Source organism: Lemur catta, chromosome 17 (assembly GCF_020740605.2).
Source record: "Lemur catta isolate mLemCat1 chromosome 17, mLemCat1.pri, whole genome shotgun sequence".
Taxonomy (NCBI): domain Eukaryota; kingdom Metazoa; phylum Chordata; class Mammalia; order Primates; family Lemuridae; genus Lemur; species Lemur catta.
The window spans coordinates 15,441,261-15,468,968 of NC_059144.1; the positions used below are offsets into that span (position 1 = coordinate 15,441,261).

General features: G+C 46.9%; 1 protein-coding gene and 1 long non-coding RNA gene across 6 annotated transcripts; one reads left to right on the forward strand and one right to left on the reverse strand.

Annotated features, from left to right (window-relative positions):
* On the reverse strand, window positions 1–17,038 carry TTPAL (alpha tocopherol transfer protein like). Of its 3 annotated transcripts, XM_045529171.1 has the most exons (6): window positions 16,853–17,038; window positions 16,263–16,535; window positions 7,478–7,937; window positions 4,048–4,241; window positions 2,712–2,822; window positions 1–521 (listed from the first exon to the last, which is right to left on the reverse strand). In XM_045529171.1, the coding sequence occupies exons 3-6, from the start codon at window positions 7,920–7,922 to the stop codon at window positions 243–245; spliced, it is 1,029 nt and encodes a 342-aa protein (XP_045385127.1). In that variant the 5' UTR covers window positions 7,923–7,937; window positions 16,263–16,535; window positions 16,853–17,038; the 3' UTR covers window positions 1–242. The 3 variants fall into 3 exon arrangements, with proteins under 3 accessions (XP_045385127.1, XP_045385128.1, XP_045385126.1); XM_045529172.1 differs by lacking the exon at window positions 16,263–16,535; XM_045529170.1 differs by lacking the exons at window positions 16,263–16,535; window positions 16,853–17,038 and adding an exon at window positions 12,156–12,263.
* On the forward strand, window positions 14,766–26,816 carry LOC123622646. 3 transcript variants are annotated; one of them, XR_006729567.1, is made up of 7 exons: window positions 14,766–15,205; window positions 15,962–16,143; window positions 16,500–16,585; window positions 16,848–16,997; window positions 26,291–26,333; window positions 26,414–26,461; window positions 26,795–26,816. It is a non-coding gene; the product is annotated as an uncharacterized LOC123622646 (long non-coding RNA). The 3 variants fall into 3 exon arrangements; XR_006729568.1 differs by lacking the exon at window positions 14,766–15,205 and adding an exon at window positions 15,284–15,349; XR_006729569.1 differs by lacking the exons at window positions 26,291–26,333; window positions 26,414–26,461; window positions 26,795–26,816 and adding an exon at window positions 20,350–20,534.
* Window positions 26,817–27,708: the final 892 nt, after the last annotated feature.

Here is a 27,708-nt window from a genome sequence, read left to right on the forward strand (position 1 = left end):
AGCTTCCAGATCAATAGTTGCAAACTGGGATTCCAAATGTTTGGGAATCACTGGGGACATTTTCCGTGTCTTCCATGGAGTAATTCAAGTAACCCAGATGGACTAACCCTCAGATCTCTAGGGCTGTTCCTCCATGCTGCAGTTTAATTACAAGGCACAAGACCAAATCCTTGGCACCTTAAGTTCTCCTTGTGCCTCTCCAAAGAAAAAAGGGATTTATAAATGGTGACACGGGGGACTGCCTAGTAACAGGAGTACAGCTGTGATTTCACACCTCGCATGGAGTCATCACACTGCACGTCTGAGGTCAGTCCCTCAGGCAGCAGCGCCTGGCCCAGGGTGCTGTCACAGGCAGGGGCAGCTTGGCAGAACTCTTTGACAAAGTCATCCTCCGAGGCCAGCAGCACTGCGTTCCAGGTGGCAGTGTCCAGCTCTCCCGCCATGCCCCCATACTCCTTGGGAAGAATGCTTCTTGGAAGGTTTGCGTGGAGAGAGTTCAAGTCAGACCCGTGGAGGAAGAACTAAAGGGGAATGGAATGAAAACACACATGTCCTTAGGTTAATCAGGAATGCAGAAATCTCCTTCATGGTAGGTACTCAAATATCTATTGAACGAAGAAAGGAAAGGTTAACGGCAACACTACCCTCAGCCCTGAAAGCTTGGAGTATCCTTAATTCTCTTTTCTTTATACCACATGCCCCGTTGGCAGGACCTGCAAGATATATCCAAGATCCAACCACTTGGCAGCCACCCTAATGGTCCCATGCTGCCGTCGCTTCTCGCCTGGATTCCCGCAGCAGCCTCCTACTTGGTCTCCCTGCTCCCACTCTTGGCCCTCTGCTATCTAAGCTCCTTCCAGTGTAAGTGAGATCATGTCATTCCTCTATTTACAACCTTCCAGTGTTCCCACCTCACAGACTAAAAACCAAAGTCCACACGATGGCCCACAAGGCCTGTCACAACCTGTCCCCTCACTGCTCTGACTCCTCCTCCGACCAACTCTCCCCTCCACTCTCTTGGCACCAGCTGCACCAGCCTCCCAGCTGCTCTGCTAGCCTGCTGGGCATGTTCCCACCTCAGGGTCGTGTCGTTGCTGGGCTCCCAGGTACCTGTATGGCTCACTCCCTCTCCTCTCAAGTCTTTGCTCAAATGTCAACTTCTCAATGCCATCACCTCTAACCACCCTATTGGATACTGCAACCCTTCCCCAACTCTCACACACACACTATCCTTTTTCTCTGCTTTATTTTCCTCCATAGCTCTTATATCCTAATACTAGATAAACACATATGATTCATTGTATCTCTCTCTAGAATATAAGCTTCCTACGGGCAGGGATTTGGGTCTGTTTTGTTCATATAGAACATACTTGCACATAGTAGTTGATCAATAAATATTCTTGAATGAATGAATGAATGAATGAACATTCAAAGGAACAAATGAACAACTCCATGGGCTACAAATAGGGCATTTCACAGATATAAAAGACCCATCCAAAGTTGCTTTGGTAAAAGTTCCAACCAGAATCTTTAGGAACCAACATGGGTTCACTCTCAGGCAGGGAGGCCACTAAATTAATTGTTTGCAAACCTGGCTGTGCATCAGAATCACCTAAGGAGATTTTAAAAGCACAGATCCGTGGGCTCTGCCCTTGAGCTGATGAATCAAAATCTTCAGGGAAAGGGCCTGGAAATCCACATCTGGGTTTTTAAGTTCTCTCCCTTGCGACCTTAAGATTCTCTGTCTCTATATGTTTCCTCTTTGAAAAAGCATATAAAATTTAGGACCCAGTCTTTGGAGTGACCTTCCTAGGCCTAGGGAAGAAAGAGGAAAAATACTCCCCATCCCATTTGAATCAGAGGTACTGGGAAAGGTTCAGAGAGAGGTGGCTCTCCTGGGTCAGAAAGGAAGACTGTTTGTTTTGTTTTGTGTTCTGAGACAGAGTCTCACTCTGTTGCCCGGGCTAGAGTGCCGTGGCATCAGCTTAGCTCACAGCAACCTCAAACTCCTGGGCTCAAGGGATCCTCCTGCCTCAGCCTCCCGAGTAGCTGGGACCACAGGCATGAGCTACCATGTCTGGCTAATTTTTTCTATTTTTTAGTAGAGACAGGGTCTCACTCTTGCTCATGCTGGTCTCAAACTCCTGAGCTCAAGCAATCATTTCACCTCCGCCTCCCAGAGTGTTAGGATTACAGGTGTGAGCCACTGTGCCCAGCCAAGACTGTCTTTTAAAGTGTCATCTATCCCTTTTTAAATAAGAAGTAAGCTAAACACACATCTTTTAAATCTTGAATTGCCCTGAAAACTTTACACACTTAGATAACATATTAGGTAAATGGAAAGTCTTAAATAGCATTTTTAAATTAAACTATCTGCCCTGTGACTATCTTTTGCTTTTCCTATTTTCTATGTCCTCTTACTTATAAAATGCAATGTTGGTTCCCAATGCCCATGCCAGGATACCAAAAGTCTAAATGATACACAACGTATGACTTACGACAAAAATCCTGGCTCTCTCTACTGGCAAATATTACATTTTTCACTAATTTCATCTTCCCTGCACAAAAGGATTGTGCATTGATTTTATCTGTAACGTTTTACTTCTTTCCAAATTAGTCCCAGGGCAAAAATAATAAACTAAGTACTAGATGTCACAAATAAATCAAGAAAGAAAAATAAAGTCTCTGAAGTCAATAGGAACATCACTTACTCTGTTTGCTATTTTCTCCTTCAGAAATGGTTTTATGATGGCAAAAATGCCTTTAAATATTCGAGGTTCATTCACTACATGGACTGCTTTTATCCGAATGGGGAAACCATCCTGTGGGGGGAAAGCAAAGGGAGTTAGAACATTGGGAGGACCCTTCCGCACCTGCCACCCCAGTTAAATCTTCATTTTAAGCCCCAACATCAGTCTAGCCTGATCCTCATGGCCTCCTAGTAGACTAAATATAATCAAATGGGTTTCCTTAACTCTAGCCATGTTCAGAGGCTTTAATATGTAAAGGTATGTGGTGAAATTCACAAAAAAGGGACCCCATTTACCAAACTTATTAACCCTGGAAATTTTTTCCCCTCCAGATGATCTTACAGTACTAGGCAAACACTGATCCAAACTCCATACCCTGACACTTGAATCGACATGGTATTCACCAGAAGGCATTGAAAAAGTGCAAGCTAAGGAAAGCCAGAGCACTGGCTCGAGGTCAGATTTTGAATTTATGGTAATGTCTAAACGCAGCATTGATTTGTTTAAATAATAAGCCTTGTGCATGGCAGGGGCTCAGACACTCACAGAATTTGTGGAATTCAGTGAGAACAACTGTTATATCACTGGTGCCCCATAGTTCCCAAGAGACAGCACCCAATGTGGTGGGTCAGAATGAACAAGGAACCAAAACCTGTACAGCTGTGAGACTGTGGTGAGGCTGTATCTTCTCCAGGCCTCAGTTTCCCCATCTATCAAAAGGAAAAGTAATTCTTGCCTTGCCTATCTCCCAGAATTCCTTGAAGGACTGAATCGGTTCTAATGACATTAAAAGCAAATTGTTAAACACTGTGCAGATGTGGAAGGAACTTCATGGTCCCCAGTGACTTGTGTTCTGAAATGCACACAGCACGTGAGGTATGAAGCATCTGACCAAAATACAGTCCAACAGAACTCCACGACCCCAGGGCCACAGAGGACGGGGGCTGGGTGGGAAGTGGGCGGGGAGGAGAGCGGCTCCAGCACTCAGTTGCTCAGTTTTGTTTGTTAGGAGAATTCCTCTGCTTTCTGGACCAAAAAGAAAAAAATAGGAAGCATTTTCCTGGTTTTTTGGACTCTTGCCCTAATACTGACCTTGTCCAGATTGAAAGTACTAGAGACCCTGATGAGAATGGGGGTAAGCAGGACTGTTAAATTTCTTCCCCTGATGCTCTTGTATCTTTCTGACTGCCGGAGTGGGACGTAGCTCTGCGTATCACATGGGACCTGCAGTAGACGGACAGGGCCCGGGGAACCCAAAGCAACCACAGAACGGGCACATGACAAAAAGGGGCCATACCTGGAGAATGCCAATCACCTTTTTGGCTATAAATGGGCCAAAATGAGATGCTTTTGATAAGCTCACTCCTTTGTAGTCTGCAAGAATTACAATTCCATTCACCTGGGTTTCTTCAGACTGAATGAGTTTTTCTAAGGTCAAGTATATGGCTCGGATGTTTTCGGTAATTGGGTAGTTGCTCGGTATCCATCTGTCTAAGGTCATAAGAGATGGACAGTATGTTACAGAAGTGAATATAAATAAGTGATCAGACAAAGATTTATCTCCTTTCTAAAACTGTTGTTTCAAAATGGAAAAGAAAGATATTCAAATGGCCGTGATTCCATTTAGGTTAGTAAATGGGACACTAAGCAGCAGCCGATGTTTCTTAACTCCAAACATAGCAGCACATTCTGAAATGGAAATGCAATTGAGTGCTGAGGTTAAAAGCGTGAGCTCTGAAGTCAGACACACCTGGGGGTTTGAAGCTTACTAGCTGTGTGACCTTGGGAAGGTTACTTCCTCAGTGTGCACAAGTAGGATAGGATAGAATTGGCTGATAATACCTACCTCTGTGGACATCAGCACAGATGCAGGAATTAGCAGATCTAATTCCTGCTATTAGATATTTCCCCTTATCTTCATAACACCACCCTGGTTTTCCTTGGGGAACCACCTCCTCCCACTCTAGCCATGCAGTTTGGATAGAATTGACTTGACTCCTGACTCCGGCGGTGGGCAAGTAATTGGGAACTGATTGCCCAATCTGGTATTATGTCTTCCTGGTCACAGTGTGTGATCCAAGCCAGGCCATGCTGAGCCAGGGAGACTCCATTCTGGGACCTTGGTCCTTTGGAATAAGATCTTTCTTCCCTCTTGTAGTGGTGAGGCTGTGAGCCTGAGACTCAGGGGCCCCAGGAGACAAAGCTGGTCTGAGAATGAAGCCCGTGCTGAGGACAGCAGCAGTGGAAAGTTTTCCGATGCCCCTGAGTCCAGCTGTGCTCAGACTTCAGTTATCTGAGCAAATGAGATCTCTTTTTTTCTTTCATCCAACCTGAGTTGGCTTTCTGTCACATGCCACCCCAAGAGAGTCCTAACTCATACACCACCTTTGGGGGGGGATTATTGTGAGTATGGAGAATAAGCTATGAGGATATCCCTCACCAAGCCCCCCTTTCCAGCGTGGACATTCCTTTAATACTCCCCGTATGTTTAATGATTCTTTCCACTCTTTGGAAATAAGATGAAAATGATGATTTTTGAGTAACTGCTATTCTCAAGAAAATCCTACCAGGTCCTCTATGCCACTTTCTTAGAAGGGTAAAACTTCACATTTGCCACCAATGGGATCTATAATATATGTAAAATTCTTATGAAAAATCTTTGTCCAAAAATTATTCCAGCTTGCTGTTTAATGTTGCCGCTGGTTAAACCTGCCTCTTCATAACTGGATCTCATCCCTTTCAATCAGATATGTCTCAAAAGAGCTTTAAAAAAGGCATCCTTTGAGCTGGAGCTACAAGGTAAAAAAAAAACAAAAAAAAGTAAAAAAAAAATTTTTTTAATTTAAAAAATTAAATTAACCGCCTTTAAAAAAATTTTTTTTTTAATAAGGCAGTTGAGAACAAAACCTTCTGTGAATGCCGCCTCCTAAAAAATTGGGTCAGTGGGGAAGGGTTGAGATCTGCTCCAGACATACAGGGAAAAAATTCAGCTCATGAGCAAAGGGTTGAAACCACACACGCAAAGGTGCAACCAGTGTGGCAATATCTAACTGTTTTGTAATATTCTTAGGGGTTTAGTATAGGGTTGCAGCAGAAAAACCCGTTAACTGGTTTCTAGGTCTCTCGGTGCCCTGAAATCTGCACTGCGTTGCTTATTTTCAAATAAACACTCCTAATTTTGGAAAGTGCCTAAAACAGCAGGTAAGCTGTTCACACTGTGCCTGCTACATAGAACAGGCTGGAGAATGGTTTAGTCTCCAGAGAGAGTTTGGTGAATGACTAAAGGCAGAGGGAAGTACGTGGAGGTATCCACTTCCCGTCAGAGCTGCCTTCAAGAGGAGTTTGTATGCACGAGCAAAAGGGGGCTGTTAATGTGTTATTCCCTGGGTTGCTGGGGAAGAAAATCGCATCTTACTTTCAATTTTTTTTCTCAGCTCTGGTTTGATGGAGAATGTTGAAGTTGGGGGTGGAGTGGAGAACACTCTCAAGTTTATAATGCATTTGGTGTCATGGAAGAGAACATGATTAAGAATCATGGCTGGGCGCGGTGGCTCACGCCTGTAATCCTAGCACTCTGGGAGGCCGAGGCAGGCGGATTGTTTGAGCTCAGGAGTTCGAGACCAGCCTGAGCAAGAGCAAGACCCCATCTCTACTAAAAATAGAAAGAAATTATATGGACAGCTAAAAATATATATAGAAAAAATTAGCCAGGCATGGTGGCGCATGCCTGTAGTCCCAGCTACTCGGGAGGCTGACGCAGGAGGATTGCTTGAGCCCAGGAGTTTGAGGTTGCTGTGAGCTAGGCTGACGCCACGGCACTCTAGCCTGGGCAACAGAGTGAAACTCTGTCTCAAAATAAATAAATAAATAAATAAGAATCAGAAGTCTCAATTTCTAGTACCTCCGGTCGTGTCTAAGTGCTCTTTGAGAAACACATCTAAATGGTCTTTGCTGGGAGGTGGCAAGGAGCTGCCCCCAATTGCAAATGACCATGCTAAATAAATGTAAAGTATCCTGACTACTATCATGAAGTGCTAAGATCAAAAACATCAATCTAAAGTGAATCTTGTCGGTGGCTTAACAAAGGGGAGGAAAGAAAGAAAAGGTTGCAGGAGAAGTAGGTAACTTATCAGGCGTCTGCCAGGCCCACACCCTTTCACTGATTCCTATACCTCGGCCTACTCACAGAGAAGGTCAGGGAGGGTCCTAGCAGCCATGCTTGTGTCCTATGACCAGGGGCAGATTCCTCAGCCCACCAGATTGTCTCCCCTAGAAATGTGGAATCTGCACTGAGGAACTTAATTGAGTAGTCAGGCAAACCTGAGAGCTTAGGGGTGCCAGATTTAGCAATGTGCACAGAGGCAGCAAAAGCCAGTCTACAGAATAAAATGTAAAGAAGATATGCAAAAGGCAGCAGAAATGTGTGGTCCCAAGGACACACAGACGGTTCGAGGCAAAGACAAGGAGAATGGCTGTCAGCTCCTGGTGGCATGCTGGTTCTTGGTTCTGGGGCCTAGCAGAGCTGCTGCACTTTCAGCTCTCTGGTTCTAGGAGATACTCCAGTCTCCTACTTTTTTCTTCAGTCAGTTTGAGTGGCTTTTTGTCTCTGCAATCAAAAGAGCCTTGACTACAAGGAGGGGTACAAAAGGGACTAGGAAAGGAAGGTGGAGCTGGACCGACACGTCCCAGGGAGGCTGTACACGCCCCACAACGGTCTAGGAGAATACCTGGGCGGAGGCAGAGGACATGGCAGCCCCTCGGGTCGGTGTGAGGCAGCACGGTGAGAAACCCGGAAGCGAGGACATCTTTTAAGGCTGACGGCTTCAGGTTATTGAAGACTTCGGGCCAGCTCCTCCTGCAGCTGTGGTAGTTGACCAGGAGCTGCAACGCCCGGTCGTAATCAAACTTGCGGGCTCGGAGGAAGCGCAGCAGGAAGGCGTCGTCGAGGGACGTGCTGAGGTTCGGGTACTCCTTCCGCACCATGTCACGAAGGGCCTGCACATCCCGAAGTCTCCATTCTGGCTTCTCCTGCAGCTCCTCCCGGGCTTTGGTGACCAGTTCTTCCGTCAGCGAGCACACGTAGCCAGGAGGCTCAGGTGGTGGCGACAGCTCATTTTCGGAGAGTGAGGCCACAGAAGGGCTGGTTCTCAGAGAATCACCTTCTTTTGACATGAGCTACCAGGATCCCTGCCAACATAGAAGCCCCAAGCGAAGTTAGTAAAGCTTAGCAGTGCTCATTTCAAACCCCAGGGGCAGCATGACGTAGGGGACAGGAACATTTTTGTCAAAGCCAGGTAACATCAGAGCACTGTTTCTCAACCTGGGGCATGAACTGGATCTGAACCATAGGCACACCCCGGACCCCAGACTGACGATGCACATGGCCTGGCTTACAAATGTAGGAATAGGTGCGTGACCTTATTAGTCATGAAATAAATGTCAATTAAAACAACTCGGAGATTCAGACTGGCAAAAATAAAAAACAGGTACTCTGATATGCTTGCTGCTGGTGGGAGTATAAGGTGACACAGCCTCTTTGGCAGGCAATTTCCAGTATCTATCAGAATGCCATTTCTAGGATGTACACTTGTGTGTATGTGCAAAGTACAAGTATTGATTATAATGACAAAAAATTGATTAAGTGCACATCAGGAGGAGACTGGTGAAATACTATTACTATATGAATGGGGTGCAATCCAGTCATGAAAAGGAATCTGGCAGATCTTTCTGAACTGACATGTTAAGAAAAAAGAAAGCAAGTCGCAGAACAGTGTGCAGAAAATCATCACATTTATGTTTTTAAAATATATATACACTTGTGAATGCACAGAAAATTTCTGGAAGGAGATATAAGAAACTGTTACCAATGGTTACCTCTAGAGAACAGAACATTTAAAATGAGAAAGGCCGCGTGCGCGGTGGCTCATGCCTGTAATCCCAGCACTTTGGGAGGCCGAGGTGAGAGGATCACTTGAGCCCAGGTATTGGAGACCAGTCTGGGCAACGTAGCAAGACCCTGTCTCTACAAAAAATTTTAAAAATTAATCGGGTGTGGTGGTGCATCTGTAGTCCCAGCTACCCAGGAGGCTGAGACAGGAGGATAGCTTGAGCATGGGAATTCAAGGTTGCAGTGAGCTATGACTGCACCACTGCACTCCAGCCTGGGCAAGAGTTAAGACCCTTTCTCTAAAAGGAAAATCAAAATAAAATGAGAAAGACATTTTACTATACTGTTTGAATTTTTTACCATGTACCCACATAACTTAACATGGCGGCCATGAAAATGCACTGGTCAGGCCTCCTGCTAGGAAAACAGAATTGACGAATGGCTCCAGCCACTGTCCCTCTGGATCTACGTCCAGGGGATGCCACACTTTCCACAGACCACTCTAGCTAATGCATGGGTGAGACATGGGACTCCTCTAATAGGCATCTTGGGCTCGAGGACTCCCTGTTGGCCTGGCCAAACCCTTCTTGGGACTGCACTGCAGTCAGAGACATTCTTCCTTTCCAAACCTCCTTCACAGGGCCAGACCCGCATCACTGCCCAAGGCTCTTCCTGACTTCCGCAGCTCCTTGCCCCTTTATCCTTCACAAGTGATGCCTCCAAATTTCTTGCATGCCTAATCTCAGAGTGTCTGCTTCTCAGAGGACCTGCAGCACTAACACACTTACTGAATGAAAAACAAAAACAAAACAGCTGCCTTAGATATTCCAGGAATAAAGTAGCAGCAGCAGGACTGCCCAGTTCCAAAACCCAAGGCTTTTTGTTTGTTTGTTTTTAAAGACAGGGTCTTGCTCTGGGGTAGAGTGCAGTGGCTTCATCACAGCTCACAACAACCTCAAACTCCTGGGCTCAATCAGTCCTCCTGCCTCTGCCTCCCAAGTAGCTGGGACTACAGGCTCTTGACAGGCTGTCACTGGCCCTCCACTGCAGGCTCAACAGGGAAAGCAGGGACTGTCTCAGGGGTCCATGCACATACCTTTGATGTCCTGACTGCACCTAGTTGGACTCCCGCCCTTTCCACTGCAGCCAGAGCAACCAGGTCATGCCCTCTCAATCTTAGGTCTGCCTTCTCTGTTCCTTGCATTCCAACTTCCAGCTCTACCCAGCTTTTTCTGCTTCCCCCCAAAGGTGTGTTCTCTTGTCCAGTCCACATCCTGTTTCCTAGAGCTAGCATGTTCACTCTAGATTTTCACCTGACCAACACTGATTCACCCTTCAGTCCTGATTAAATGCCACTTCATTCATTCAACAGACATTGAGCACTTACAGTGTACCAGGCTGTCTTCCAGGTACTAGGGATATGGAAGTGAACAAAAAGTCCTGTCCCCATTGAGCTTAGATTCTAGTGAGAGAGACACAATAAGCAAAATAAACTATATAGTCCACTGCAAGGTGGTAAGTACCATGGAGAGAAACAGAGCAAGGAAAGGGGTTGGATGTACCCAGGGATAGGGGCTGCAATTTTAAATTAGTTGGTCAGGGAAGGCCTCACGCAGGTGACAGCTGGGCAAAGATGAAGGAGGAGAAGGAGTAAACCATGTTTATCTGGGGGAAGAAGAAGAAGTGCAAAGCCTGAGGCAGGAATATGCCTGGCTTTTTAGGGGAACAGCAAGGAGGCCAGTGTGGCTTCAGCCAAGTGAGCAAGGTAGAAAATACTAGCAGATGATTTCAGAGACTTACTGGGAACCCCAAAGGCCAGGGCTTTATGGGCAAGTATTTTGATTGTTACTCTGAGTGAGGTGGGCACCATGGAGGGTTTTGGGAAGAGTGACATGATCCTGATTTTTATTTTAAAAAGATCACCCTGCTGTCCTGAGAATGGACAGGGGTGAGGACTGGGGCAAAGAGACCATTTAGTGGCTACTGCAATAATCCAGGTGCGGGATGATGGTGGCTTGAAGCAGGCAGCCTTTGCTGACAAGCCAGGTTAGGTGGTCCCCACATCAGAGCTCTTTGGCATAGCACTTCTCCCACGCTGTTGTAATTGTCTGTAGGCAATTCATGAGCAACACCCCTGTCTGTCTGGTTCATCACCTTAAGCTCAGCACCTAACACGGTGTTAGACACAAGGTCTGCGCTCCATAAATATTTGTTGAATAAGTTCTTGGCAGAGGTATGCTGAGTGAGGAATGGAAAAACAATAATGGCTCTGTTTCCATGGAAGTCTCCAAGAGATGCATGCAATCTCTATCTTGTGTTTACCTGGGAAATAAACTGCAGTGTCCACGGGCTACAGGCCTCACCTGAAGGCCCCTCTCCAGCCTCATTTCCCACCTCTCCCCACCTTGATGCACCTTAAATGCCAGACAAAACAAACAAGTGGCCCAGCATTATCGGAACACCTCATGCACTTCTGATATTTCCCCTCCTTGTTTGTTCCTAACCAGACAATTCATCACCTTCAAGCTGCAATGTCACCTGCTCTGTGAAGCCTTCCCTGCCCCCCACCCAAGGTGATTCTCTCCAGTTTTCTACAGCACTGGGCTCCTAGTTCTTCTTTAGAAATTGCAGTCCAGTGCTATCAAACTCCTTGGAGTCAGTTTCACCACCCATTCATTTATCAGGTAATTACTTATCCCCACCCTGTGTGTTAGGCGTTGTGCTCACAGGCACTAGGCACACAGCAGCAAACAATCTCATTCTTTGCCTTATGAAACTTAGAGAGGAATGATGAAAAGAGATAATATGTACGGGAGTGTTTTACCATGTATCAAGCACGGTGCCAAGCCCCATACATCGTTTTCTCATGTAATCTTCACAATATTTGGCGACAGCACTATTAGTGTTCTCATTTTACAAAGGAGGAAACTGTCCCCTAGAATGCAAATTCCACGAAGCTGGAGAACTTGCCTGCCATGCTCACTGCTAGCCCCAGTACCTGGCACATGTCAGTGCTCTAGAAATACCAGAAGATATGAGGTTCAGCGGCACGCCCAAGGGTACACACCTAGTGAGGCAGAGCAAGGATGTGTCTAGCCCCAACCTGGGCTCACAATCTCTACCCTCCACCTGGAGCTTCATGTTTAATCTCCAGGGCTCAGTCACAGTCTGGTGAGCGAGCCGCTAGGTGGGGGATTCAGATGGGATGCAAACATTTGTTGGGGTGAAGCTGGGCATCTTCCCTACCTAGAGCCCATCATTTTGTGGAGCATCACCTTCCTCCCCGCCCCACCCCCCAACAAGGACAGGTCAGGCAGCCATCTCTCCTGGAACCCCAGAGACCCCCACAGCCCGTGGACAACCTTCCGAGGCCCCCACTTCCGGCTGTCACCCCCTCCCCAAGTGTCCCCATTTCCTGGGGTCTCCCGTTCCTCTGGGCCCCACTTCCGGTTATCCCTCCCTCTCAGGGGCCCTCTCCTCGGTCCCCAGGGCACACGGACGGGCTCGCGGGCACTCACCGGCCCGGCTACGGGGCGGAGCGCGGGTCAATCGGCGGCTGGAGCCTCGTCCGGCAGCGCGCACAGAACCGACCCGCACTCCCGGCCCGGCCAGGCCCGGCCCCTCGCGCCGGAAGTGACGCGGCCAGGGCGGGGGAAGGCGGGGCGCCGCCCGGGAGCGCGCATGTGCGACATTTCCCCGCCAAGCCGGCGTTCTGTCGCCACCTGGCGGCCGCGCTCCGCGCTGTGGGGCCGGGTCTGGATCGAGAGCGCGAGGAGCTTGTCAAACCGGGTTTATAGATGGGGAAACTGAGGCCCAGATAAGGAAGGAAAGACGCTGCCATTTTCTAAGAATACACTGTGAACTAAAACAAAATCTTAAGGCTCCTCCCCACCGGCTGACTGAATGAACCCCCTCCTGGCCAAGGGGATACCCTAAAACTGAATTGCCTGCCATGAGGAGGGAGGTCAGACATGCCTCATCATGCCCCCTCCCTTCTTGGAGATAGCGTTTGTAACTCACTACCAGGCTAAGGCTTTGCCAGGCAAACCTGCAGGGCCTCAATTACACAACAAATATATGGCCAGTAGCTTGTCTCTGATTAACAGACTGCCCGCCTTTTCGGGCCAAACCGATGTGTGCCTTCTATGTATTAATTTATGACTTTACCCGTAACCCCTGTCTCCCTGAAATGTATAAAACCAAACTGTAACCCAACCACAGCGAGTCCACTTGCTCAAGGTTCCTTGGGTCCTCAAATTTGGCTCAGAATAAACCTCTTTAAATTATTTTACAGAGTTTGGTTTCTTTTCTGTTGACAACAATAACATGTACCTGGTGTTTTCCATCTATTATCTCATTAAATCCTTATATTTATACAATTCCCCTTTGTCATGAAAGGGAAACTGGCAATCAGTGTGGTACAGGGCTTCAAACCCAGCCCTCAGGATTAGCATTCCGGAATCCCTCCCACGACAGATGCTCTGGGACTGGTTGCTCCAAAGGCAGAGATTCCAAACCAGGTGACACAGCGGTCTCTGCCAGATGCTACATTGTGTGTGTGTGGGGCGGGGGGAGGCAGCATGAAGGTGGCCAGGGAGTCGTGAGTTCTGACTCCTGCTGTCATTCTATCATTTCTAGGGTTGCCAGATAAAATATAGAACACTCAGTTAAATTGTGAATTTCAGATAGACAACAATTTCTTTTTAAGTATGTCTCCTGCAACATTTGGGACAGACATACTTTAAAAATTGTTTATCAGAAATTCAAATCTAACTGGGGATCCTGGTTGTTGTTCTGTAATGTTTTGTTTTTGCTAAATCTATGTATTAGTTCCTTATCGCTGTTATAGCAAATTACTACAAACTTAGTGGGTTGAAACAACACAAATTTTTCGCTTACAGTTCTGTAGGTAAGAAGGCTAAAATCAAGGTGTTGGCAAGGATGCATTCTCTCTGGGGACCTGAGGGGTGTATCTGTTTCCTTGCCTTTTTCAGCTTGCAGAGGCCACCTGCATTTCTTGGCTCATGGCCTCTTCCTCAAATCACTTCAACCACTTCTTTCTGTTGTCACACCTACTACTGATTCTGCTCCTCCTGCCACCCCCTCTTGTAAGGACTCTTGGCCCACCCAGATAATCTGGGACAATCCTCCCACCTCAAGGTCCTTAACTTAATCACATCTATGAAATCCCTTTTACCTGGTAAGGTAAGATATTCACAGGTTTCAGACATTAGCATGAGGACATCTTGTGTGTGTGTGTGTGTGTGTGTGTGTGTGTGTGTGTGTGTGTGTGTTGGGGGATGTTATTTATCCTATCAAAATCTGACAATCCTAATCCCAGCTGTGTAACATTGGCCAAGTCACTCAAACTCCTAAAGCTTCTAGTTCCTCATGGGCAAAAAGCTGATTAAATGAACTCATAAGAGGAAACATCTTTCCTTATGCCAGGCAAACAATAAGTGCTTAATAAATGGCGGCTCTTGTGGCAAAGGGTGAGGGATAACCCTGTCCAAACCACGCTTTCTTTGGTATTGCGATAGCTTGTCTCCTCAACCCAAACCCAGGATCTGCTGGCGGTATATGGAGCCCAGACTACAACCCTAGATACTGCCAGCTGGGGAAGAAGAACTTGATCTCAGGGTGGGGCAGGGCTGGGAAGAGTTTCAAAGATTATCACGAAATCTCTGCCCCATCCCTCAATTGAGGACCATTATTTCTTGTTCCACCTGAACAAGGAGGTTATATTTTAGAGAAAACTAAGTTATCTCAGGATTAGAAGATCTCAGATAAACAACGACTGAAAGAATTTCCACTTTTTGAGCAATAACATATGCCAGACACTGTGCTTGTATGAATTCAACTGTGCCTTACATCAACCCTGTGAACAGCAAGTGAGGATTGTTCCATTTGCAAAAGAGAAAACTAAAATCCAAAAAGAAAATGTTACTTGCCTACGGCCTCAAGGTAGTCAATGAAAGTGCCAGATTTGAGCTCACATCTGTATGACACCACAGTCCCAAATTGTACTTTGCCCTAAAGGTCATGCAGATCTATATTTTTGTGTTTACAGGTTGGGAAACAGGCTCAGAGGACAAGAAATTCCCCATGGTCACATGATGACTAAGTGCTTGAGTTGGGATTTGAACTTCTGTCTTCTGCCTTGGATACTCAGAAGTGACAGTCTCGTAGTAACCCCTTGAAAACACCCATTTCCTTATGTATAAAATGTGCATGTGCCCCTTGTTTCTAGGGGGTCCTTGGGAGGATTCAGTAGAATGCCATGTGCAGAGTCCTGGTACGTTGTATCATGAAATGTCTGATTATTGGTTATGATCACCCGCCTCTTGCACAGGAAGATCAGCAGAGGGCAGCTTGCCCTGTGTCGTGGTTTGGAGCGCTCCAAATGTCCTGCTCTCCTACCTTTATCCAGTCTCTGAGGAAAGAAATCCTAACATCGAGTGGGTATATGCTGGAGGAGGCTAGAAATGCCTGAGCTGTCTCTGTTTTCAAGACATGTGATTCTGAGCTCCTACGGTCTCCTAGGACCAGCTGTAGTATTGATTAGAAGGTAAGGTTTACCTAGGATGGCACCTTGGTATAGGGCAGAGTTTCTCAATCTTGACACTATTGGCATTTGGGGCTACAGGGGGTGTTGTTCTGTACATGGTAGGACATTAAAGAAATGCAAAGAAATAATTACTACACTGGTCAGGTTAGTGGTTACTTTTGAGGGGAACAGCTGTGACTACTTTTGGGATGGGGTATATTGGGGGGTGGGGTTACTAGGTTGGCTGGAAAAGTTCTATTTCTTGATCTGGGTGGTGGTTACAAGGGTGTTTGCCTTGAAATAACTCGATAAGCTACAAATGTAATTTGTGTGGTTTTCTGCATGTGTTTTGTTTTACACTATAAAGATTTCAAAAAATGAAAATAGAAGTACCCGCCTCACTGTATGTGTGTGTGTGTGTGTATGTGTGTGTGCGAATGTTTGGCTCCTGGTGGTACCAGGTACATAGTAGATGCTCACTAAATATGAGTTCCCTGTGAATCCTTTCAAAAACCCTGACTTGTCAAAAATAGTTAATACTTATTAGGTGATTACTATGTGCCAGGCATTGTTCTCAGGGCATCCAATCTAATTGAACCCCCACAACCCAATTATGATTATATCCATTTCACAGAGAAAAAAATTGAGGCTCAGAGAGGTTACTCATGGCCACACAGGAGGCAGAGCAGCTTGGGTTTGAACTCAGGCAGTCTGGCTCCCAGGTCTGGCCTGTCACCCACTGTCCTATTAATATATATACCACACTATTTTTTACAGAGCTCCTGTCTGCAGTAATAACCCCCCCTTACTGAGTGCCTGCCAGTGTGCGTGCCATCCTTTCACACTCGTCACGTGGGTCCCACAAACAGCCCTGGGAGGTGGAGGTACCTGTTAGCCTGCGTTTGAGGGATGGGAAACTGGAGCCCAGAGAGGCGAAGGGACTTGCCCGAAGTTACAAAGTAAGTAAATGGCAGTAAGGGATGGGAGAGGGGCTTGAACTGGGGGTGGGGAAGGTTCCTACTCTGTCCCTTGGGATTCTAAAGAACGAAATGTTCTATACTCTCAAACAGATGCTCACCTGATGGGTCTGACCCAGTCTGAGGTCATGGGTTGCCCAACCAGTGGTCCGGAGCCTGGCTTGGCTTGAGAAGCGTCCAGGCGAGGGCTGGGAGAAGTCAGAGGCTTGGCAAGCACCAGACGTGCTTGACCCCAATCCGAGGGTCGTGCGAAGCTTGTGACCCATGGGCCTGGAGTGCTTTAAGGGGGCAGGGACTCCTGTTCCTTGCCGTGCTAGCCTTTTGCCTCCTGGCTTCAGGATGAGGACCTAGAACAGAGCCAGCCCCGTCGGAGCCTGGGGATCAAGAGTTGTGCACAGGTTGGCTGCGTGTGTTCCCAGAAGAAGTAAGAGCCCAGCTATGTTTCTGTGGTCGCACATTGATTTCCTAATCTGAGTCAGCACTGCCACTTGGAGGTACAGGACGTCCTCTCTGATCCCCAGGGCCCTGGATCCCAGCTGGGCTGAAGTATTTCCAAAACAGGGCCTGGAATAGTGAGGGAACGGGACGGGGTGGGGATCCCACCCTCCACTGTGTGAATAACACCCAGCACGGGCTGAATTCTAACCCAGCCAGGCTTGCGCTAAGCACTCTGTATGCTCACTCAGCTCACCTCAGAGATGCCGTGGAGCAGAGGCTGTCGCGAGTACCATCTGACAGATGAGGAGACATAGTCGGAGAGGCACAATCACTTGTAAATGGTCACACGGAGATGGCATTGCGGGTCTGTGACTGTGAAATCCTGGAGTGTCCCCTCTGTAAGTTCACCACGTCACTCAGCCCTCACAACAACCCCATCGGGTAGATGTTGTCACCTCCGGTAAGGATATGAGAAAACTGAGATTCAGCATGGTGAACATGACTTGTGCAATGTTGCCAGGAAGCTCTGCAATGACAGCCAGTGATCATTGTTCAGGAGCACAGTCTAAAGCCCACAGCTGCTAAAATTTAACCATGACCACTCAAAACCCCATGTTCACCCACAGTTCTCATATGATGGGAAGAGGGAGCCAAGAATTCCTTGGTGGCCCTTTGCTCAGAAGGGTGGAATGTGGTCATGGGGGCTCTTCCTTGAGGGGGCACTATTTGCAGAGCTTCCTGTGTGACTCCTGAGTGGGGCCCAGGGGTCTGATGTAGGCGAGGAGGTCTAAGGGACGTCTAGCGGTGGAGAGGAATGTGCTGCCCTGCCGCGTTGCCGAGGGAGCCGGAGAGTGTGGATGCGCTAAGGGGAGCGCACACTCCCAGGCATTTCAGGGCACAGGCTGCTTGAGAGTTTCCCACGGACCAGCCGTGGGCAGGGAGCACCTACCCACAAGTGAGCAGCTTGAGTCCTGTCCCCTAGGGCTTCCTGGAGGGGTAGAGGGTGGCAGCAGCAAGGTGCGGGGTTGGAGGTCGGATTTCTAAGGGCTGAGGAAGGAGTTGCAAGGGACTCTCGGGAGGAGAGATGCATCCCCCAAGGTCAAGGGTGAGAGGAGCCGTGTGGGGATGGCCGTCTCCGGGGAGCCCACAGTGGCATCCCACGACAGAAGGGGGCAGTTCAAAGCCAGCTGGGATGCTGGCCACTCAAGTTAGACCTTCTCCCTTCCCAGTCACCACCCCCACCTGTGGGGGACAATCACCCACCCAGGAATCACTTCACCCAGGAGGCTATTCCCCTTACCCACGCTGGCTTGCAGCCAACACCTGACTGGCACAAAGGTGCAAAAGGCCAGTCCCCTTGCTAGACTTTACCTGAGACCACAGACTCTCTTCCTTCCCTCCCTCTCTTGCTTCCCTTCATCCCTTGAAGGTTCCTCCTTCATAAACCACATGTACCTAATCCCTGCTCCAGGCTCTGCTTCTTGGGGACTGAAGATGACCCTGGGCATCAGGAGGTGCATTTGTGACTGGGCCATTTCACTAGCCTTGATCCAGGCACTTCATTATCCAAGAATTCTGGACCCCAAATCAAACTGACATAGATTCAAATCCCAGCACCATCACTTCACTGCTGTGTGACCTTGGCCAATGACTGGTAACTACACCTCAGTTTTCTCATCTGCAGTGTGGACGGAAAACAACCACATACCTCACAGGGCTTTGCAAGGGTTCAACATATGCAAGCACCTAGCATAGTGCCCGGCACAGTCAACGGTGCTGTTGTTATTCCTCCAGGCTGACAGCACTTGCTGAGTGTCCAGGAAGCAGCTTTTTACCATCTAGATGAGGTTGCTGTGTCCCGGCGTGAGTCACCGGATCATGAGGTGGCTGGGGGTTCAAGTGTAATAAAATAGCCGCCTTGTATGAAACCCCTACTATGTCCTGATGCCTATACAATATACTGCATATGTGCTAGTTCACTCCAGCTTTACATGTCAAAGCTGATATAATTATCTCCACTTTACACATGAAAAAAACAGGCTCAGAAAGTCTAAGAAACCATCTGCTGGATCCACAGTTTGAAAAACTGAGTGCATCTAGAACGACTGCAATTAAAAAGACTGGCCCTAGTAACTAGAGCTCTTTACACTGCTGGTGAAAATGCAAAATAGTACAACTACTTTGGAAAATAGTCTGCAGTTTCTTAAAAAGTTATACACACACTTGGATGACCCAGCAGTTGTATTCCTAGGCATTTATCCAAGAATAATGAAAGCATTTGTCCACTCAAAGACATGTATATGAATGTTCATAGCAGCTTTATTTGTAATAGTCAAAAACTGGAGAGCCAGGCACGGTGACTCACGCCTGTAATCCTAGCACTCTGGGAGGCCAAGGCGGGTGGATCGCTCAAGGTCAGGAGTTCAAGACCAGCCTGAGCAACAGCGAGACCCCGTCTCTACTAAAAATAGAAAGAAATTATCTGGCCAACTAAAATATATATAGAAAAAATTAGCCGGGCATGGTGGCGCATGCCTGTAGTCCCAGCTACTCGGGAGGCTGAGGCAGTAGGATTGCTTAAGCCCAGGAGTTTGAGGTTGCTGTGAGCTAGGCTGACGCTACGGCACTCACTCTAGCCAGGGCAACAAAAGTGACACTCTGTCTCAAAAAAAAAAAAGAGAAAAAATTAGCCGGGCATGGTGGCACATGCCTGCAGTCCCAGCTACTCAGGAGGCTGAGGCAGGAGGATTGCTTGAGCCCAGGAGTTTGAGGTTGCTGTGACCTAGGTTGACACCGTGGCATTCTGGCCCCGGCAACAGAGCAAGATTCTGTCTGAAAAAAAAAATACTATAATACTTAGTAATAAAAAGGAACAAACTATTGATGCATACAAAAACATGGACAAATCTTAAAATAATTATGCAGAGTGAAAGAAGTCATATAAAAAAAGTACAAATGCTATGATTCCATTTCTATAAAATTCCAGAAAATGTAGAGCCACCTATAGTGAAAGAAAGTAATTTATAGTGACTGTGGTTGCCAGGGAATGGGGGTGGGATGACTTATAAAGGAAACTTTTGGGACAATGGAAACACTCATCACCTTGATTGTTCCATGGGTATGTACATATTTCACAACTCATCAAATTATGCAATTTTGATGCATGCCGTTTATTGTACATCAATTATATCTCAATAATACTGTTTTCAGTTTTTTGGTTTTTTTATTATAGAGACAGGGTCTTGATATGTTGCCCAGGCTGGTCTTGAACTCCTGGGCTCAAGTGATCCTCCTGCCTTGGCCTCCCAAAGTGCTGAGATTAAAGGCATGAGCCACCTTGCCTGGCCAATAATGCCATTAAAAAAAAAAAAACAGCCAACAGCAAAAACTAGAGAGTGGCACAATTAGGATTTGAACGCATGTACGTCTGACAGGGAACCACAGAGTGGGTAAGTTATTAAAAGACCTCCTTTCTTGGCTGGAGTCATAGAATCCATCCAAATGGTGCCACCCCCGGGAAGCCTTACTGTCCCTTCCATGGAGGACCGTGGCTTTCTAGAAACTGCCTCCTAAGCGGCCTTGGCCCACACCACCCTCCTGCCTGTCCTCAGGCTTGGTCAGGGGATCCTTTCCCTGCTTGGAAGATCTGCCCTTGTATCCTCCCTCGTATGGCCCTCGAATATGCTGGTTGAGAGCCCAGCACCGGAATCCCACCGACCTGGGTTTGAATCCCAGCTCTGCCATTTACAGGAGCTGTCCGACCTTGAAAGTGTTCCTGAGCCTCTGTGAGCTTCAGATTCCTCATCTGAACAGTACTAGACGCTACCTTGGGATTGCCTCGGGGATCAAATGAGAGAGAGTTGACGTTGAACAATTAGCCTAGCGCCTGGTGTGTCATAAAGCACTCAATAAATGTTAACTATTATTGATCTTCACCTGGGCAGTGGCTGTTGACTGTTCAAGTTTCTCAGCCTTTGACTTAAGTACCGTCCCAGCCGTATTTATTGACATGGAAAGATGCCCAAAACATACTATCGAAGGGGAAAACAGCAGGCTACAAGGTAATATATGCCTCACAGCTCATTTTAAAGATTAAAGATAAAAATGGATGTATATCTCTTAGTGGGGTGCCTGGTAGAGGAAGCTGTCACTGAAAGCTAGCCGTGATTATTATTAATGTCACAGCATTTTTGTAGCTTGTGCAATGCTACGTTCAAATATTACTATGAGTGTTCATGTGAAACTAGATAATGTTTGTGATTGCGCTTGAATCAAGGGGAGAAAGAAAATCTGTGTGTTCCCTTCTGCCTTCCTTCTGACACACTTACTTATCACGGGCCTGGCTTGTGTTGAACTTAGGACTCATTGGTCTGATATGGATTTTGGTGCCTTTTTATATGGTCCTGGAGTGAAAAAAAAAAAGAAAAGCATTGCCCTTTGGAATTGAAACTCCAAGCCTTCTTCGGTAAAAGGGTGTTCTTCCCAGTAACTGATTTGCTATGACAAAATGTAGACACTAGAGGGCACCCCAATCAATCTGCAATGGAGAAAAACGGACGTGATGATGGTGATGATGGTGACACGACGTTGCTGTGACATTTAACAATGGCTTCCATTTATTGAACCCTTACTATGAGACCCTAAAACGTGTTGCGTCACAAACTTTATCTCATTTTAACCTTGCAAACACCCCATCAGTTACAGGCTATTACTAAAGATTGTATACATAGGGCATGTGTTCCTCTGTAGAATTTTAAAAATAGTTTAATTTTTTATAATTCACAAATCTTGTAAAATGTGAAAATACAAAGTGAACATCTTGGTGAAATGTTACAAGTGCATACACACAAGTACCCTCCATCCAGATCAACATGTAAACCTTTTCTAATTCCTTTTCTACTCACTGCTGTCCCACCCAGGGCAGCCACTGTCCTGGCTTCCACCACCATTTATTCGTTTTGCTTGTTTCTGAACCTACTATAAATGGAATCATAGATGTGAAATCTTTAGGGTTGCCAGGTTTAGCACGTAAAAATCCAGAACACCATTTAAATTTGAATTTCTCCTGAGACACACTTATGCTAAAATAATTATTCATTGTTTATCTGAAATTCAAATTTAACTGGACATCTTGTATTTTATCTGGCAACTATAGTAGCCTTTTGTGGCTGGCTTCTTTCAACGTAATAGTGAGATTCATCCACGTTGTTTTGGTTATCAGTAACATACTCTTTTTCATTGCTGTGTAGTATTCCATTGTACAAATGTACTATCATATATTTATTCCTCCTACTGTTGGTGGCCAAGGGTGGGTTACCCTTAGCAAGGCAGAGCCCTTAGTCACGGAAATTGGCTAAGTTAGAGTCATTCACTCATTCAACAATTTTTTTTTTTGAGCATCTAATTTGTGTCTAGCATTCTTTTAGGCCCTGATTTTACACAATGGACAAAACAGCCAAAGTCCCTGCCATCCAATGTACATTCTCAGGGAACTAAAATTCCTGTTCACTTGTTAGGTGCTTTACCTGTGCTTCTCAGTTAAATGAGTATTGTCTGCAAAGCAGTTAGGATGGAGCCCCACATACAATACTGTTCCCAAAACAGCAGTGACTAGCCAGGTAGTAGCAATACTTACAGAAACACGTGAGATGGGTATCCGCAGCCCCATTGTAGAGATGAGAAAACTGATGCTCCGATAGCATAAGGGGCTAGCTCAAGGAGACGCAGCTAGTTTGCAGCAGAGCAGGAATTCAGAGTCATGTTCACCTGACTCCAAAGCCCTCTGGATTTTTCAGTGCTTGTTTTTCAGTCCTGACGGGTAAGGGGGCTATTGCTTGGGGATTAAACTCTGCCTCTGGAGTCTAGATGTTTGGGGTGCAAGGCTCAGCTTTGGGACTTCAGGCAAGGTTTGGGCTGTGAGTCCTAGTTTCTTATTTTCCCTCCCTCCCTCCCTTCTTTCCTTCCTTCCTTTCTTTCTTTTTTGTCAGAGACAGGGTCGTGCTCTGTCACCCAGGCTAGAGTGCAGTGGCACAATCATAGCTCACTGTAGCCTCAAACTCCTGGGCTCAAGCGATCCTCCTGCCTCAGCCTCCTGAGTAGCTGGGACTGCAGGCACACCACACCCAGCTTAACGTGCTTTTTTTTATGTCTTTAAGAATTAGCTGTAGGCTGGGCTAGGTGGCTTATGCCTGTAATCCTAGCACTCTGGGAGGCCGAGGCAGGCGGATGATTTGAGCTCAGGAGTTCAAGACCAGCCTGAGCAAGAGCGAGACCCCGTCTCTACTAAAAATAGAAAGAAATTAGCTGGACAACTAAAAATGTATAGAAAAAATGAGCTGGGCATGGTGGTGCATGCCTGTAGTCCCAGCTACTCGGGAGGCTGAGGCAGGAGGATTGCTTGAACCCAGGAGTTTGAGGTTGCTGTGAGCTAGGCTGACGCCACGGCACTCACTCTAGCCTGGGCAACAGAGCAAGACTCTGTCTAAAAAAAAAACAAAAAACAAAAAACAAAAAAAAACCAGTTAGCTGTAAACACCTGCAGGGAGGGCTAGCATCCTAAGAGGAAGTAATTTGGCCAAAGGAACAAGAGATTCCCAGGCTTGTTTGTGGTGGTGAGACCACTATCCTTGGAGTTGGGGACCTAGGGTCCAACCCTGATTTCCCCCCAACCCTAGAGGCCTCTGTGACCCTGGGCCAGTTACTGGTGTCCCAGTCACTAACGTCTTCCCAGCAAGGGTCCTGGCACAGAGTAGCCCTTGGTAAATACCCATTGGATACAGGAAGGACGAATTGCTGTCCCCTCTGGGTCTTGGTCCACCTCCTCCGCCACCTAAATCCGCTCCCTGCCTTCCCTTGGGGCCCTGAGCATTGATGAATGGGCTAAGTCACCGTGGAGTGCTAATCCGTGAAGGTTTTTAGAGAGGCAAGCAGCCAGAGACACCAGGGCCAACCCAATGGATGACTAAGGTGGCCCACGGGCTGAAGGGGTGGCCTTCTGAGAGCCCCTGAAATCAGCGTGGGCCAGTAGGAGAGAGGCTCAGTGTCCTCACCGCAAAAGACTGCTGGGAGTTGCCTGTGACCCTACTCATGACCCTGCTTCTATCACCTGAGCCTGAAAAAGGCTGGGCCCAGGGGCCATAAATTCCTATCATCAGCCAGTATCTCCACAGCTGGGCTGTTTGCCAGGAGCCCTGCACTTATTTTTATCACAAGTCCTATAATTTATTTTTTATCACTTTTTTCTCATAGAAGCCTTGCGAGCAGGGCTGGTTTTGCTCTTTCAGTTTGGAGTCGGGGGAACCCAAGTCTTGGAGGGTTTCATGGATTTCCTGGCTTTGCCCAAATCTCCAGAGAGGGTCACAGCCCCCTCTGGGGTCAGAGCTGAGAGCTGAGTGGTGGAGAGTAGCCATGGGGAGCCAGGGAAAGAACTGAGGCTTGGCTACTTCCTAGCTGTGTGACATTGGGCAAGTCACTCAACCTCTCTGTGCCTCAGTTTCTTCATCTGTCAAATGAGAAAGGAATGATAGTACTCACCTCATGAGTTAATACATATAGGTGCTTAGTAAGTGAGGTTCTGTTTAACCTTTAGTTGGAACCTGGATTCTAAACTCAGACCCTGTCCAACTGGGCAACTTGGGCAAGTCCCTTGCCGTCTCTGCGCCTCAGATGCCTCCTATTTAAAATGGACATAATCCTGCCTGCCTCACATCCCTGGCTCTCTCATTCTAGTGTCATTAGCCTTCTTCATTCAGATCTTCAAACTGCCACCTGTTCCCTCTGCTTGGAACTGACCCCAACCCTCCCGACCCCAGCTTCGCCCGATTAACTCCCGAAGGTCAACTCAGACATTCTTCCTTCCTGCCCTCCCTTCTGTTTTCACTTATTCAATAACTATTTCTTGAGCACCTGCTATGTGCCATGGGTGGAAAAGACAGGCAGAGTCCCTGTCCTCATGAAGGGGAGATAGACAGTAAACTACAAAAAGAAAGGAAAAAGCCCTTAAACAAACAAGGCAATTACAGACTGTCATAAACGCTTCATGAGGGGAAATTCTGGCACCCTAGGAGGAAGTAACTGGGGAGGTCACTCCCTAGAAAGGCCTCTCCAAAGAGACACTTTTGTTTTAATTAGAATTTGTTTGAATATGTGCAAAATTCAAGCAGTGCACAAGCCACACACAGTGCTTCTCCCTGCCGTACCCTTGTCCCCAGCTTTGCAGTCTTCCTCCCAAGAGGCCCCTGCGTTGCTCATTTCTTGGGAGGACATTTGTGGGGACATCTGAGTCATAAGTAGCAGCTGCTGTTTTGAAGATACGGGAGAAGAGTCTGGGCAGAGGGCATGGCAGGAGCCAAGGCCCTGGGGCTGGACCAGTGTCGCTGGAGTGAGGGGCGGTGGAGGCCGTCGGGGCTGGTGGGAGAGGTCTGGGAGCCGTGGGAAGGAATGTGGATGTCACTCTACGTGGCATGGGGATAACTTGCCAATTGGGGGCAGGGTGGGGGTAGGGCTGGGAGCGAGCATCTTCTGATCTGTGTTTTATGAAAGTGCAGCAGAGAATGGACTCAGGGACCCATGGGACAGGAGACCAGCGAGGTGGCAACCGTGGGCTGCAGAATAGTGAAGACCAGGGCCAGCTAGGAGGCGGGAGTGGAGGCAGTGGGAAATGGTCAGTTTGGGCTGTTGGGAGGTGGGGCTGAGCCCAGAGAGGGTCTCCAGGCCATCTGCTCTCATGACACCTCCCCGCAGTTGGCTTTGTGGTTATTGGATGCACGTGGTACCACGGCAACCTGGCACAGAGCAGGCCCTCGGAACACGCGTGCTGAGGAGCCACTAGAGGACGAAAAGTCCCTTTGTAAATGGAGACACGCCTTTGCAGAAGTGGCTGTGGCAGCCTCCTACCTGCTGGATCCTGCCCCACATGGATGCTCCCCTCCCAGCCATCCCTGCCTTGCGAATCACCCCCAAAGCCATCCTGCCACTTGCAGCCTGCTTCTGAGAGGTGGAAGTGAGAACCTCAGCCTTCGGGTTCTCCTATTGTCCTAGCTGTGGAACCCTTTTCCCATGAAAGCTTGATGTCTAAAATCCATAGGAAGTTATCATTTCCAATGCCTGAGAAGGCAGGTAAAAGAGGAGAGCCAGATACAAATCTTAACACCGACAATAGCATATAAACCAGTCCTCGAGAAAAACACGAGGCTGTTGAATAAAACCCGCAATTTCAAATGAGGGTATACCTGACTATTGTATTCTTTTCATTCATTCAGCAAAGAGTCATCTGATTATTTCAGCATTTGGTTTCCTTTCTATCCAAACACAATCCTGCTTTGTCCAGAGAAATACTCCCAAATGGTAACAATTTCTGTGTATATGTGTTTCAAAAATGTTTGTATCAATTTTGAAGTATAACATATATCCAAAAAAAAATGCTCCAAACTTGAGTGTGCAGCTCAATGAATCGTCACAAAAAGAACACCACCCACTGGCCCCCTGAGGCCTCCTAACCCCAGCGTGGAGTTTTCTCTGTTGTTGATCACTGTAGAAATGGAATAACACAGGGTGCATGCTTTTGTGTCTGGCTTATGTTTGCAAGATCATCCACATTTTCATAGCTAATATTTCATTCATTCTCACTGCTGTACAGTGTTGCATTGTATGAACATACCACAGTTTCAAATATTGATTTTTTTTTTAACAGCTTGCCCGATGATCTGAGCACACATTCAATTTGGGAGAAGGAGGTGAGTACGGACTGGGTTTGGCCCACAGACGTATTTTGTTTCACGCTCCTAGTGTTTTTGTTTTGTTTGCATTGAATTAGCTGCTGTTGAAGATGGACGTCTTGCTTCTCTTGGAGGTTCTGCCATGGGTGAGCCCCCAACCCCAAGTGCCTGGAGCTCAGTCCTGGCTGCACCTTCTCAGCACGTGCAGTTCATTTCCATTTTGCCACAATCCTCACCACTCCCTCTTGCCCTACATCCACTCACCGACATTGAATCTGTAGATATTTGAATATTTCACCCCATCTTTAATTCAGCAGAGGTGGCCAAAAATACTTTATTCTGAGATGTGTGCAGCAACCAGTCAATCTGGCAGCCCAAGTTAGTATATAAGCTGCCTCCTCTGGGTTAAACTCTGAAATGCATATTGGAGAGCTCAAAAAATTTATTATCATTATTACTGTTTCAAAAATGTTTTCAAGGCTGGGCGCGGTGGCTCATACCTGTAATCCTAGCACTCTGGGAGTCTGAGGCAGGAGGATCACTTGAGCTCAGGAGTTCGAGACCAGCGTCAGCAAGAGCGTGATCCCGTCTCTACTAAAAACAGAAAAATTAGCTGGGCATGGTGGCACATGCCTGTAGTCCCAGCTACTCAGGAGGCTGAGGCAGGAGGATCACTTGAGCCCAGGAGTTTGAGGTTGCTGTGAGCTAGGCTGATGCCATGGCACTCACTCTAGCCCGGGCAACAGAGCGAGACTCTGTCTCAAAAAAAAAAAAAAAGAAAGAAAGCCTTAAATGACATATTAACCTGTTGCAATTTGTGGCTCTCTTACGACATAATTAAAAATATGAACAATGACTAGATATTTGATGAGATTGAAGGATTATAAAAATGTTTTCAAATATATTTCCATTATTACTATTATTATCATTTCAAAAGATGTATTCAAATATATTCAAAAATATATTCAAATGTATAGTAGAGGTCATAGTTAAATATGGGAACTCTGGACTCAGACAGCCTGGAATCAAATCCTGGCTCTACTACTCAGGAGCTGTGTGACTTTGGGCAGTTATGGAACCTCTCTGTGTCACTGTATAAAGGAGATGCTAATAATATATACCCCACTGGGTTCTCACGAAGATCAAATGAGCTAATACTTGTAAAGTCATTAAACAATGCCTGGCAGAAAATAAGCATTCAACATATGCTAGCTATTTATTATCTTTAAAATTAGTATGGGCAAGGTGACCATCATCTGACCTGCTATGGTGACCGACATCCCAGTCTGCAGAGACTGACAGGGGAATACAGGACTTTCAATGCTAAAACTGGAAAAGTCCTGAGCAAAACAGGATGAGCTGGGCACCCTAGGGCTGCCTGACAATTATATTT